At 36.4% G+C, this 13,674-nt stretch overlaps 1 protein-coding gene across 1 annotated transcript in view; it reads left to right on the top strand.

Moving 5' to 3' along the window:
- Nucleotides 1-1,113: 1,113 nt before the first annotated feature.
- Nucleotides 1,114-13,674, top strand: part of LOC117371886 (UPF0606 protein KIAA1549L-like) — a 74,838-nt gene continuing 62,277 nt past the window's right edge. Inside the window, exon 1 of the mRNA XM_033967561.2 lies at nucleotides 1,114-1,232. Within this exon, the coding sequence (XP_033823452.2) occupies nucleotides 1,160-1,232 (73 nt within the window). The 5' untranslated portion in view covers nucleotides 1,114-1,159. The remainder of the gene's footprint in view (nucleotides 1,233-13,674) is intronic.

Below are 13,674 nucleotides of genomic sequence, written 5' to 3'. Positions count from 1 at the left end.
GTGTGTAGAACAATGATCACAATTATAACCAACATTATTTGAACAATGGTGGTTATGAAGCTATAAGCCTTTTGGTCTCCTTCAACATTGTATCTCTAAATTACAGATTTTCAAACTAGAATATATGTCTTGTTATCACGCACTGATCTAACCTGATTTTATAATTATACTGTATGCCGCCTAAATAGGACTGTAGGAGCCCATCGGTTTTACACCAGGGGGCGCAGTTTTTATTTTAGCCATTTAGCACATGTCACTTTTTCATTTTAGCTCAAACTCATTTAGGCATGGATCTGCTATAAAATCCAGCCCAATTATGTAGTGTGACTGACTGTCTTTATTTTAAATCCGAATTTTCAACCCTCTGCACCGAGTCTGCGTCGAAGAACCAGTACTGTCCCGCTCCATCTACACATCAGGAGACCTTTGTTTGTGACCTGCAGGTAACATGTGATCGAAACTTTTTGTAAGTTAAAATTGTTGAGCAGTGTATGAAGGCTCCAAAAGGCTCTGCATACGAATCCCCATGTAAATGTATGATTGTGAGCCATTAGCGTTTAATATTGTACAGATCCACTAGACTCGGGGCGCCATTAATATAAGCCAACAAAAAGTAAATGTGTATCTTTAGCTGTCAGTGCTTTTTATCAGTGAGTAGCAAATCACCTAAATAACCCAAATTGTTAGTCTAGACCTGGGATATGATTTATTTATGTATCTCAGGTCCACAGTCTTATGTTGAAGGCTGCGCTTGTGGTTTCCGGAAATGTGGACGCCTTGACGCAGAGATGGAGCGCGCTTTCGCCTTGCGGTCGCAGTAGGACTTTTCAGACAGAGACACGGTAAGACGCGCTAAGGTACACAGCATCTCTTTGTTTTCATCAACCCAACAGCCCTTAGCCGCTCATGGCGAGCCCAGCCCTGACTGTCCGCAGCGGGCGCATCTTGGTCGGATGCCTTTCTGCAGCTCAGCGCCTTTAGATGTTCTCCAGTCGGGATTAAAGGGTGACCGATGGCTCCAAAACACGCGCTCCTGTCCGGGGTCGGAGGGCTTCATTTTAAAGACGACTGCTCTTTCTTCCCGACAGCCGCAGCCGTATGGATCCGCACCTCTGGATCTAGGAGCACCGGCAGGAGAAGGGCGCAGAGGCAGGACGGGATGCTGGCGCGGAGGACTGCGACCGTGTGCGCGGTGCTGATGCTGGTGATGCAGGGCTCATCGGCCGCTGAAGGTATGACTATCGAGCTGTCCAACCTGTAAGAGTGGACCTTACAGGTTTTAGACTGATATTTCAATACATAAATACATTGAATAGCTACACTTGGCTTCAACCCGTGCTTATTTTACTACCTTTTGCCCCACTGTCTAAACATTTGCCCTCCATGATTAGCTCAGTGAGTGGATATGTAGAGGAATTCAACAGCCAGCATGAATTATTAACTTCTAAATCCCAGCTGTTTTAAGATCTGCTTTGTTGTTTGCTTATGGTAACTGGCTTTGAGACTTTGAGATTTTGCTTTAGGTGACTTTGTCCAAACCATTGGCCTTTTTCATATAGAATAAGTATTTAGGCTATTAATAGTATTCATATTTTTAATTGAGACATTATATTCAGCCGTGCTTTAATGCTATAGTCTCCCACAAGTTACAAATGTGTCAGTTAAGCGCAGGAAGAAAGACGAAAATGCCGTATCTGTATGTGCACTCAAAACAGTCCACTTTATTCTGATGCTTTACAATCTCACCCCAGAAAACCCATTCAGCTTCTTTACTTTCATTGCATTTTTTATTTGCGTGTACTACAAGGGTTTGAACGCCAATTCACGAGGGAGGAGCAACATTTAGCTTGGAGAAATGATTTATTTACTCTGATCTTTTATTGAAAACAGTGCCTTACTTGAGAATTCTTTGTTGAGCGCAGATGTAAGACTACAACTTTAGGTTCGGCCTAGGATGTATCCTGCTTTTCTTCTAATAATAGATAACTGAACGAAACGTTGGCTAAAATAATAATAATGAAACCAAAGATGATATATTTTTTTGCTGCAGTTTGTTGGTTATGGAGCAGAAATAGTAAATGTTTGGATATTTTTATGAACGATCTAAAATTGAATTGAGATGCTAATTGATTCAGTATGAACGATCAATACTAAAAATATCAGAACTGTATCAAACCACATGAAAATCTAAAAGAAACTACTGTCATTTTGTGTTGAAATTGTATTATATGTGATTATGATTATTATACTATCCAATAATATGGTCATGATATATAGTCATATTGCTGTATATAAACTGATATCGAATAACAAGCCTTTTTCTTTGTATCAAATTTGATTTTGAAATAATTGTTTGAATATTAATGTGACAACACTAGAATGGTGGTCTAGTCTGCAATTAGTTACGAAGCCTTTTATAATTTTTTTTCTAAACAAAATGTTGCTGCAATTATTATGTGATATATAATTAAGTAAAATATGTTTCTCAATTAGAAGGTTTAATGTCTGTCAGACAGTTTAGAATATAATATTTTTCAGGGCCTCTTTAGTATTTGGATGATTAGCTGGAAAATAAACCCACAGATTGACCTTAATAGTTTTTCTAAGAACATTTAACCACATGATAGGACTTGGTTCCTTTTGGCTGGGCACCTGTGGGCACTGTAGTGAGCCACACTTAGTCACTACAATAACATAACCTCATATGGACAAAGTTTTTATACTTTCCTGGTGTCTTCAGATGGTCACCACGGGGATGACGTGCTCTCAGGACATTGTGTTCCTTGGCACCAGGCCTAATGTATACTGTGTCTGAAAGGCCCTTTAAATTTTCAATAATCAATCCAGACAATTAGTTGGCAGTAGTCCTGTGTGGCATGTTGAGGCGGGTGCACTATTTTAAACCAAGCATATTAAACATAATGTCTTATGTAATAAAGTGGTGGACTTGAACCATAAATGGGTCAAGGTATTGCTGCCATACAAAGTCACAATTCAGAAGATAAAATAATAGCTCCTTTGGGATCTTTTGAATGTTGTGTAGTAGTTTTTCTGTTTAAATACTATAGTTGTATAGTCCATAATGATGACAGATTGACCAAACGTGATGATCTTGAACCAATTATGTATCTCTTGGCTTTAGGGTTGTCAATAAGATCAATAACCAGATACTAAATAATAAATACTAAAAGTGTCAGTACTTAATAAAATCCCATACATGAGACAAAGTTGGACATTTTTTGAATAGTTGTAGAATTGATCTTTTTCAGAACTTGTATAGAATATAACATATAAAGTATGTTCTGTGGGAAGTTACTCTAGCTTATAAAAGTATATATTAAATTATCATTGTCATATAAAAATCAGTATGGAGTATCAGGTCTTTCCAATAGTGCCAAAAACAAATGTATAATTTTACAATCACGACAATCACTTACTGCTTGGCTTCCTGAGATGATACAGACATTATTTTGGTCACAACCATATCAGTGGAGGGTATGACGTAACGTTTGATTAGTCTGTTCTTTATAGAGCTTTTTGTTCTGCTTCACTCTATTCACTATTGCTCTAAAACTGCTCCTAATGATGAGCACATTTGCATTCACCTTTTGGGGTTTTTGAATGAAAAGACCCAGGGGAGAGAGTATATTGCCAGTTTTGAAAAACATTTTACCGCCCACTCACCCTTCACCAAATCCTGTTCTTTATACACGATGTTGCTTTGGAGTGGGCTTTGTAGCAGTGTGTAGCTCTCTGGCCAAAGAGAGATCCTGCCGTATTTGAGAGTTCCTCGTCTGTATTTTTGCCATAAAGACATGTGGGAGGTTGATGCTGGGCAGGTGTGTGCGTCTGTGTGTTTTTGTGGGACTTTTGGACGTGTGTAGGTGTTGTACTTTAATAGGTCTACAGAGATGTTCGTCCTCAGTCAAAAGATCTATTGGTTGGCGTTGCCATGGGAACAGATCTGCAGCTAGTACTTTTCTCACTGTGTGTCTGTGTTTGTCAGTCAGGGATTTAAATAACCTCCGAGTAAGTGCCAAGTTGGAGTCTGTTGCCTAATAGTCAAATGACACCTCGGCTTCTGTGAAACTTGAGCTGAATTTACAATTGTCTGAAATGTTTGCCATGTTTGTTGACTTTGATGTGACAAGGACTTGTGCATGACATGTTCTCAGAGAATCATATGTTGAGTTAACTAGGCCCGTAGGTTTAAGATCTAACTATCACAATGTATATGAACAAAAAGTAAAAAAAAAAAAAGAATTGCGCTTAAGCTATCTAGCATGCCATTAGTTAATCAATCATCAAGTTAGTTTCAGAGGCATTAAATATGAAGCCATTTACCATGTTATTTCCATGTAAACCTTGATGTGTTTCATTGGTCACAGTAAGGTAAAATATTTGATTGATGAAAATTGATTTACAATCGTTGCCTGGCGATAAACAGCATTTTCCACAATCTAATTACATTGGACACATTTGATTGTGCCATGCAAAATATGAAAATATGTTGTTGTAATTTAATTTCCACAAAACAATAAACACAACAAATACTCTATATGTTTTAAATGATGGACAATCCTGGTTTTCTTATATTTACTGACTTCAAGCCAAGAATGACTTCTTATGTGTGTATTTGAATGAGGTTTACAAATACATTTTAAATATACTGTACAGTTACAGGCTATGTCATCATGTGTGGAAAATCGCTTGTTGGATTAGAGGCACCGCATCAAGCTACTGTTTTTTTCTTTTGTTTTTTGTTTTGTATCAGTTTGCAGCCACAAGTTTGCAAAGACCACAATCGACGTAGAGGATAAAAACAGTAAAAATCATGTCTTTGAATTTGGGCAGAATTGATTTTTCTTGCAAGTATTATAGTTGCGGTTAACATTTGAGAGAGGAGTGAAATATGGACTGCTAAACTAACTTATATACGTATAACTTGGATAACTTGTAAAATTGCGTGGTGTCTTGCAATTTATTTACAGCGTTCCTTCAAATGGCTGTTTTGTTTTTTTGTTTGTGATCAATCATGTAGCCCTATTTTGAAAATCTTTATTGTGGGAATTGCATCTTAAAAGCATAAACTAATCAATTCACACATTGTTCCCTATTCTACTTAGTCAGAGATATGAGTTTGTGTGGATAACGTTGGCCCCTCAAAGCCCAGAGCTGCTGTTTAATGCATGGAGTGTGTCAGATGGAGACTGTGATGATGGCTGACAGTTATAACAGCGTACAACCTGCTGTAGTTGATGTCAGCTCCTTGGCTTCAGAAAGATCGTCGCTCCAACTGCACGGCTCAGTTCATCGGTTTAGAAACCCTGACAAATTGAATGAATGGAACACGCTCCACTGTGTGCTCTTCATGCATCCAAGTAAATAACATTTCCACATTCAATTCAAAGGCTCCCCAAGCCACAGTTCACTTCTGCTCAATTTATTTTATGTCAAAACAAGCCTTAAGACGTAACATATCAGCATACTGAAAACATACACCAGGGCAGCCAACATTTAGAACAGTACCTGATGGTTATGGAAACTGCCTTTTTATTCTATTTGGGTAAAATGAAATTGTTTAATATATTCCAGTAAAGCGTGTGTAAAAGAGTCACAGGTTCTTCAGAACAGCAAAGCATATTTTTCTCCATTGTATGTAAAAATCATATTTTGCCATAGTCTGCAGAATCCATGAAGAAAATCTAACTAATTCCAGCCTCTAACCTAAAAAACTACTGTAGAAATGGATGCTGAAATAATAGTTCAGCTATTTCATTTAAAAGTTTCTTAAGACCCAAAATAGAGACACAATCTGGGAGACTAGGTACTGTACCATCAACTGAAGTCAGAAAATAGTAAACCACTAACAATGTCAGCATTAGGCTGTTAATCTCACCTCTAGGCCTGGGTACCTTCCTTTTTTGTACTGGTAGGACTACCTGAATGGTACCTTTTCCTGTAATTATAACAATTGGAACTGTAACATTCATAAATTCCATTTCAACCCTACACATCTCAAAGTAAGGTTTCATAAATATAGGTGGAGATTTCAGCAAAAGCTCAGTTCTTTTGCCATGTTGCTTTGACCTGAATAAAAGGTTTGTTGTATGGGCTGGGCGATATGGTCAAAAAATAAAATCTATTTTTTTGCACATACTGGGCACTTTTAGTCGAAGTCAAAGCAGTGACTGCTAGTGTTTCAAACAGGGGAAGCTCTTTACATTTTCATTGTTATCATATACTATCATTTAAGAAATCATAAACTGCCTTCAATTACATTTGTATAGATAAATAACGTAATTTTAATAGTTTCAATTACAATTACATTTTTTGCACCATCAAGAGTAAACCTGCTTCATAGCAGTCCTCGATTTCACGATAATTTTTCAAAATCTCGATTATTAAAAACACAAATTAAATGAATGAATTCCAGCCCTACTGTTATATCATTGCCTTTGAGAAGTACAAGCTCATGCTGTGCAGGTAAATGGTTAAATTGATCGTTGCTGCTGCAGGCTCAGTCCATTGTTTTCCACAAGAATGTGCACCTCATCAGATAATTGTCATTGATTGCTACATGTTGTCATGAAACAGTGCTTCTCCATGATGACCGAGTTTCTTTGGGTCTCTCGTTTGTTGGAGCTGTACATGTAGGCAATCTTCTGTGTCCCATTGTCCGTCAATCATTCCCATATTCATACATTTGAAGAGAAGTGCCACTTCAGAACTTGTTTCCAGACAACAGGACATTCACACCCAACATGAAGTCTCCCGTCAGCATAACATATTTAAGTAGTGCTGGGTGCTCCACTTCCAAACTTTGTGCCCATGTGGACATATCTATAGAAAACAAAATAAGACAAATTCAATAATGTGACTGCAACTTATAAATACACATACTTACTACTACTCCCACAGCTAATATTGTTCTCCTCCTACTACTACTGACTATTACTTACTACTATTGACACAAAACACCCCAACTCTTGCTACTCCCAGTATTATTGTATATATAGTGTATTACTGCTACCACCACTACTACCACACTACATGTTACTTTTGTATTGCGGATTAGTTTTTGAGCATTTTTTGTCTCTCTCACATATGATTTATTTGGCAGAAAGAAATAATAATAATAATAATAATAAAATACCTTTTTATGCACAAATGATAAAACTTAGAATAATGTGACTTTGTCACATTGTTCTGTTCCCCATTATGAAGAGCCTCTGTAAATTCTTTCACAAGTCAACGACAAACAGATTGGCTTTTATTAATTGTTTTGAATAAAATTTGAAGGGGGTGCCTGAGAGCTATTTTAAAAGGTAGAGCCCTAATCTATATCATTCCGTCCAGTTCAGAAATGTGCATGCACACTTTATTGGATCCCTTGAAATCTGACAATGTTTGTGATAGATTTTATTTAAAAATCAAATTGATAATCTTAAATTGCATTTAGGTTTTGTCTCTTTTGTGTTTGGAGTGTCTTTGATGAAAATTGTTGGTGGAGATATCAAAAGATTATGATGAGTGATTTTGTTGGGTCTGATCCCGTGGCTGACTTCCTTTAGGGTTTAGGGCATGGCCATAATATGATTTTTTACATGTCCTGACATTTTACATTTTTTGTGCTTCATTTGTTTCATTTTTCTGTATTAAATTTTTTCTTGGCCGGGCTCCCATTTTTTTGTGATTTTCCTCAAAATTTTACAAATACAATAGGGCTCTCGCACGAGTCACAGATTCGCTTCCCTCACACATTTGTGCTTGGGCTGTAATAATAACATTATATGTGGACATTAATGGGACTCTTATCAAACAAATAAATGTAATGATTCCAAGCGGGGTCTATTTATTGGGTAGCAGCCTCCTAATGGCGGGAATGGGACAGGGAGGCTTGTGTGCTCTGCTCACAACATTGAAATAAATGCCAGATGATACATTGCATTAATGTTGAGGTGATCATAAAATGTGAATCATGAATTTACCCAATTTGTGTATATTTGGGTTGTATTTCCCAGTGTAAAAGTAAGGCTGAAAAAAATCATTACAGCCTATTTGCAATGATATTTTCAGGAAGAAAAGAGTAAATGTAGATGGGGAACAGCGGTTTGAAAGTGCATATCTTGCTTAAAAAGACTCACCTGATACTTTTATAAATGGCTGGAATATGAAAGCACAAAAATATGAATTAAAAATATTGTATTTATAATTTTGGGTCCACTATTTTTTATTGTATTTATTAATTCCATTGGTTGTAGTTTAAGAGAAAGCCTCATACATTTATATGCTATTGTGTATGAAAGTGCTCCTTTTGCTGATCAGGCAATTTAAAACTGCAGCAAGATTTTAATGAAATCCAAAATTCCCTAAATTATTATTGAATGCGAATAAAAGTAAGTATATTTAATATTTTCAATATTTAAAAAAAAAGTGATGTGCAAAGCAATCTACGAATGGTACATTTATTGAAAGAATCACCACCTATAAATATCACTCTTTTAAAATACATATCGTAAACAAAGCTTGTATCCATTTGAATTACAGAAAAGAAACTGTTCAAGCAACCTTTCTTTCTATACTGGATTATGGAGATGTAACATTTCAGCCTCTATTTTGAGACCTTTAGATACATTTTCACTCAGCCCTTCATAACAGATGATGAATTTAAAACCCATCAATGTACAATGAAAAAGTAGGATGGCCATTGCTATCTGTCAGAAGAGAACAACACTGTATAAAATGTAGTTAAAGTATTAACAGACTACTTGATAGACTGCCTGAATGTATCACTTGCTTGTTGAACTATGATACGGGAATTTCTAATTCAAGATCTCATGATTGTCCACATCTAAAAACTGGCTTCACTGAAAACAAAAAGCTTTTGGTTATTTTGCTTCACAAAAACAATATACATTTCAAGGACATGAAATGTATTCACCCCCCCACTCATCACCCGTCCTGCCTCGTGCCCGCGCCCTCGCTTATCTTTTCCATGGTTACCAGACAGCGCTCTTGATGCAGCCCGTTAATGTGTTTTTCAGCGGCAGGAGCGAGCGGGATACTAATGTGGCTGGGTCTGTCTTGTGCAAAATTGCTGTCAAAAATTCAAATGTCCTGGGACAAACAAACATTGGAGGAAGGAGTTAGGACCAGAACCAGGGACTACAAAAGACAACAGAGACTCAAACGACCAGCACTTTGTAAATGATTTTACAAGCCATACTGCAAGTATAAGTCACAAACAAAACCAGATGGAAAATGCTGTTGCAATAGTTTGGAGATTCAGTATACACAAAGTGGAAAATGTGAAAAAAATTTATTCATTTATTTTCTGGGCTTTGACTTTTAAATCTTAAATTCAGTCCAAAAGATCTAGTTAATATATTTTTTTATATCAACTTATATTAATCCATCCAATGTGTTATGTAAAAGCTTGAAATGTGTTTACCATGTTCAATAAAAATATATATACAAATATAATATAACATATTATATATTGATCATTTTAATTAAAACGCAAGACTGCTAACTATGTGAAATACAATACAATACAATACAATTTAATCTGAAAAACCAAAAACATTTTCTGAGTCATGTCAAGTATAATTTTTATTAACTTTTATTAACTTTTATAAATGCAGCAGTTCTCTGAATATAAGAGGATCTTTAAATATTTTAAAATATAAAGGCAGAGGCCTATGTTGATTAAATATATTTCACAAACATCATTCTCCATGCAATTGTGCTCTGCACCTGCAAGCATATATAAGTCTTGAGTGAATAGTTTTTTGGGATCATGACCTTTGTGTTACTGGACACAAAAGGGTCCAAAAGGTACTGTCCCATTCAGATCTCTGCTGTGTCGCCATGACGTCTATTTCACCACTATCTTCAAAGTCATTCTCTCAACCAAGATAGTCTACAGCAAAAAGCTTTATAGAATTTTGACTAGATTTGATTAGTAGGTCTATATGTTGTGACTTGTTGAGTGCAGTTTTGCTTACTGCCGTTAATATAAGATGGTTTGAAAAAAATATCGAAAAAGTGCAGAAAAACACCAAAAAACAATATAATAAAATGAATAGGTCATATTAAGTAATGTAGATAAGCAGACAGTCTTTTGTGAGCAGATGTTTAGATGGTTTGGATTTGGTACGTGACCAGCTCATCATCACAGGTTAAAGATTCTATTACCAGTCCTAAAGCTGGGCTGTGGCTCCAATTTATCTAGTCTCCAAATTAACACTTAGATCATAGAACTACTCAAATAAAAAATCAATACCAGATTTATATTCAGATGGTTAGCAATGTAGCTGTGATCTAACATGTTCAAGGCAATGTTCAGCCTTAATTAAAGCCAGCTGTTTGTGTTGCTCAGCTCTGCTTCATCGTCGTCATCATCACCACTAAGGCCTCTGCATGCCCTGTTTCTTCTTCTCTTTCACAGTCTGACTGATGTGAGGTGTAGCGGCACATACAAACATATCCTGCCAGGAAAACATCCAAGGCCAAAGATCCTGCATGTGGTCCCGCAGGGGGTGGGGGGCTTGTGAGGGGGCTTGTGAGGGGGCTTGTGAGGGGTAGCTTGGCGCTGCAACATCCCGGCACATGTTCTCAGCATTAAAGCAGCAGCAGTCTCATTTTGCCTGGCTGTGCTCTGCTGCACTTGTCTCTATGCCACTCTGATTATGCTCTGCTTGAGCCTTTCATACCAACAAGAAAGGAACGTTTACTAATACTCTTAAAGTACATTTAAAAATATTGTTTTCAAGTAAAGCTGTAGAAAAATGCCACAAATATATCTTTAATGAAACATCAGGAAAAATATCAAGAAATAAAATGTAGCTCAGTAATGTGGTCAATATGTATTTAACACTGTCAGATAAAATCAGTATCCATCATTTTGGAACACACTGTATGAAAATATCAGAATTAGTTGTATGATTAGGGGTGGGAAATAATAATAATAATAATAATAATAATAATAATAATAATAATAATAATAATAATAATAATAATAATAATAATAATAATAACAATAATAATAATAATGGTAATAATAATCATAATAATCATAATAATATATACCCTTGTGTGGAAGAATACACTGCAAGCACTTTTTTATTTTATAGCAGCTCCTTTTGCAGTCTTTTTATTACAGACTGTATACTTGATATTATAATTTTTCACAGTTCCAAAACAACCCTTCATTTTCAGTATATCTCCCACCTCTGTGCCCAATCCTTCATAAGAGGATTTACTTTACACTATCAGATAAAAATGACAATTCAAACCTTTCAATAACCTTTCTGTATTATTACCTTGGGATGTATAAAAAATACCAGATTTTGTCCTCTAAGTGCCCAGTTTGACTTGTGCTTTAGTCCTGGTTAAGTCTCATCTTCCTTGCATACAAAGAAGACACATCGCTGCATTCATGTCCATATCAGTTACGGTGTTGTTGTCTTGTGTTTTTGTTTTGAGCAGCAGATTGTGGCTCACATGTGGTCGGTTGGTCATCACCAGAGATAGGAGATTGTGTAATGCTGCCTGCTGGGAAGTTTAAGTACATTTCTACTTCTTGGTCTGTTGCTAGGCAGGGAGCGCTGCAAAGAGGCACCTGTGCATTTTAATGGTGTGGCTGCCTGATGCTGGTTTTATCTGGACTGTCGGGACGAGGGTTGTGAAAAGAATCAAAAATCAGATACTAATCGATACTGAAACTAGTCACTTAAAATTAGATACTCATCTGAGCAAGTATTGACCATGAAAATCATGAAACAGTACAAAATTTGGCCTATCAAGCACTCTTTTACATACTACTTGCACTTGCAACTTGCACAGCCAATGTCACTGATAAAGCATAATGTTTCTTAAGAATACAAACACAATCTGTGATATAATGTTGAGTATCTTTTAAATGAATGACAGATTGCGGAGGCAGAGAACAGTTTAAATGGGTCGTTCCGTTTTAAATCTTGCACCGAAGTGAAGAGGATTTGCAGTAACTGAGAACGTACACAGTTGTTTATACCATACCTCTGTTGCAATCACTAGGGCTGCAAGATGAATTGAAATCGCAATTTAAATGGCACAATTAGCAAATCACAAAGAATATTTCGATTTTTTGTTTTTTTGGAAGTACAGTCATTTCATCATCAAACAACAAAACTGTAAAATGTTCTGAAATGTGATTCTGTATTACTTTGTTGATTCATTTTTGAGTATTTCTTGTCAGTTCTTCTAGACTTGACATTGATTGTAAACCTAATCGCAATTGCTGTTTGTCAGAAAATTGCAGTAAGAATTTCCCCCCCCCAAATGGTTTAGCCCTAAATCAATGTATTTATTACAGTCTTAAGCTGCACAAAGCAGAAAATGACAAGCAATAAACTCTAGATTCACTTTGTAGTGTTATGTGCCAGGAGACTTGGTCACCATCAATTTTAGCTGAGTGTAAAAGAAAGGTAAAGTAAATGCATTAGTAGCAGAAAATCAGTGCACAAACCCTGTGATCATCAGCGCAGAACTTTCTACTGTATTTCCCCATAAAGGGACAATCAAGTGTAGCGAAACTAAAAAGTCCCATTTGGTTGCTCCTTCTCCCAACCACTTTCACTAGAGCTTCTTTTCTACACACAGAGTCAAAGCTATTTCTGGTTCAAGTGTTTCATATGCAGATGGTAAATATCTCCCCAGCTAGTACATTGAATACATTATGCATGGCAGCTCTGCATTACAAGACATGGGGAAGCAGAGGCACTTTTGGGTAAATAGTTTTTATAATCCCAATTAGTCGCAGTTTCTACGGCCCCCAATACGCGGGAACCTAAGCAGGTTTCATGTTCCAGAGATGGGCTGATTATTTTGAGGTATGCTGTTGACATGTGAAGACCTCTTCTGTTTGAAGCTCAGTCACGTGTGTGCATACATAGTCTAGTCTGGAGAGTCATGCCATGTGCTAATGTAAGTGAGGACGATTTGGACTGGTCAGGCCAGTGTGCAGCATATAAGGACTTATGCACATGTTCCTGTGTAGATAAATACTCAGAATTTAATTACTTCTCTGCCACTGACTTGCCACAAGACCTCTGCAATGAGTAGACTGTTGTTAACTAGGCTGAAGCCGCTAGTACAGACAATGCTTTGGATTTCTTTGGGTTGTTTTTTTTTTTGACTGAACAAAATGAGGTTTCTTGAATAACACATTAATTATCCTTCCTGGCAGGGTAGTGAAATTAATAGTCAATCTTGAGATCCCACCATGATTGCAAGTCAAGTCAATGTATCTTTTTAATGAGAGCCCTAATGCCAGGCTTGTGGCAGTAAAAACAAATTTCAAGGTAAAGTCTTGTTAGAGTTTGTAAAATTAATGTTGAAAAGCATAATTAGTTTATTGTTTTTAGTTTAGTTTATTGGTTTATTTTAACGGGGACCGTGTGCAAACACATTAATCTCACAAAAGAAGAGATGCTTTACACCGGATTTAGCTAAAGCTAGTTTCCATCTGCAGGCCCTGGGCAGGTTACAAACAGAGCAAATATAATTTAGATTAATTAATATGGTGAAAAGTAATATAAAAATACAATGAAAATCACATATTCTAAACTTAACCAAAAGTTTAAGTGTAGTAATTGTACACATTAGTGACTAATGAAAATTTGTCAC

This window comes from Periophthalmus magnuspinnatus, chromosome 6 (assembly GCF_009829125.3).
Source record: "Periophthalmus magnuspinnatus isolate fPerMag1 chromosome 6, fPerMag1.2.pri, whole genome shotgun sequence".
Lineage (NCBI taxonomy): Eukaryota > Metazoa > Chordata > Actinopteri > Gobiiformes > Gobiidae > Periophthalmus > Periophthalmus magnuspinnatus.
The sequence above is the reverse complement of the archived record's forward strand: the minus strand, read 5'-3'. Positions and strand labels throughout refer to the sequence as shown.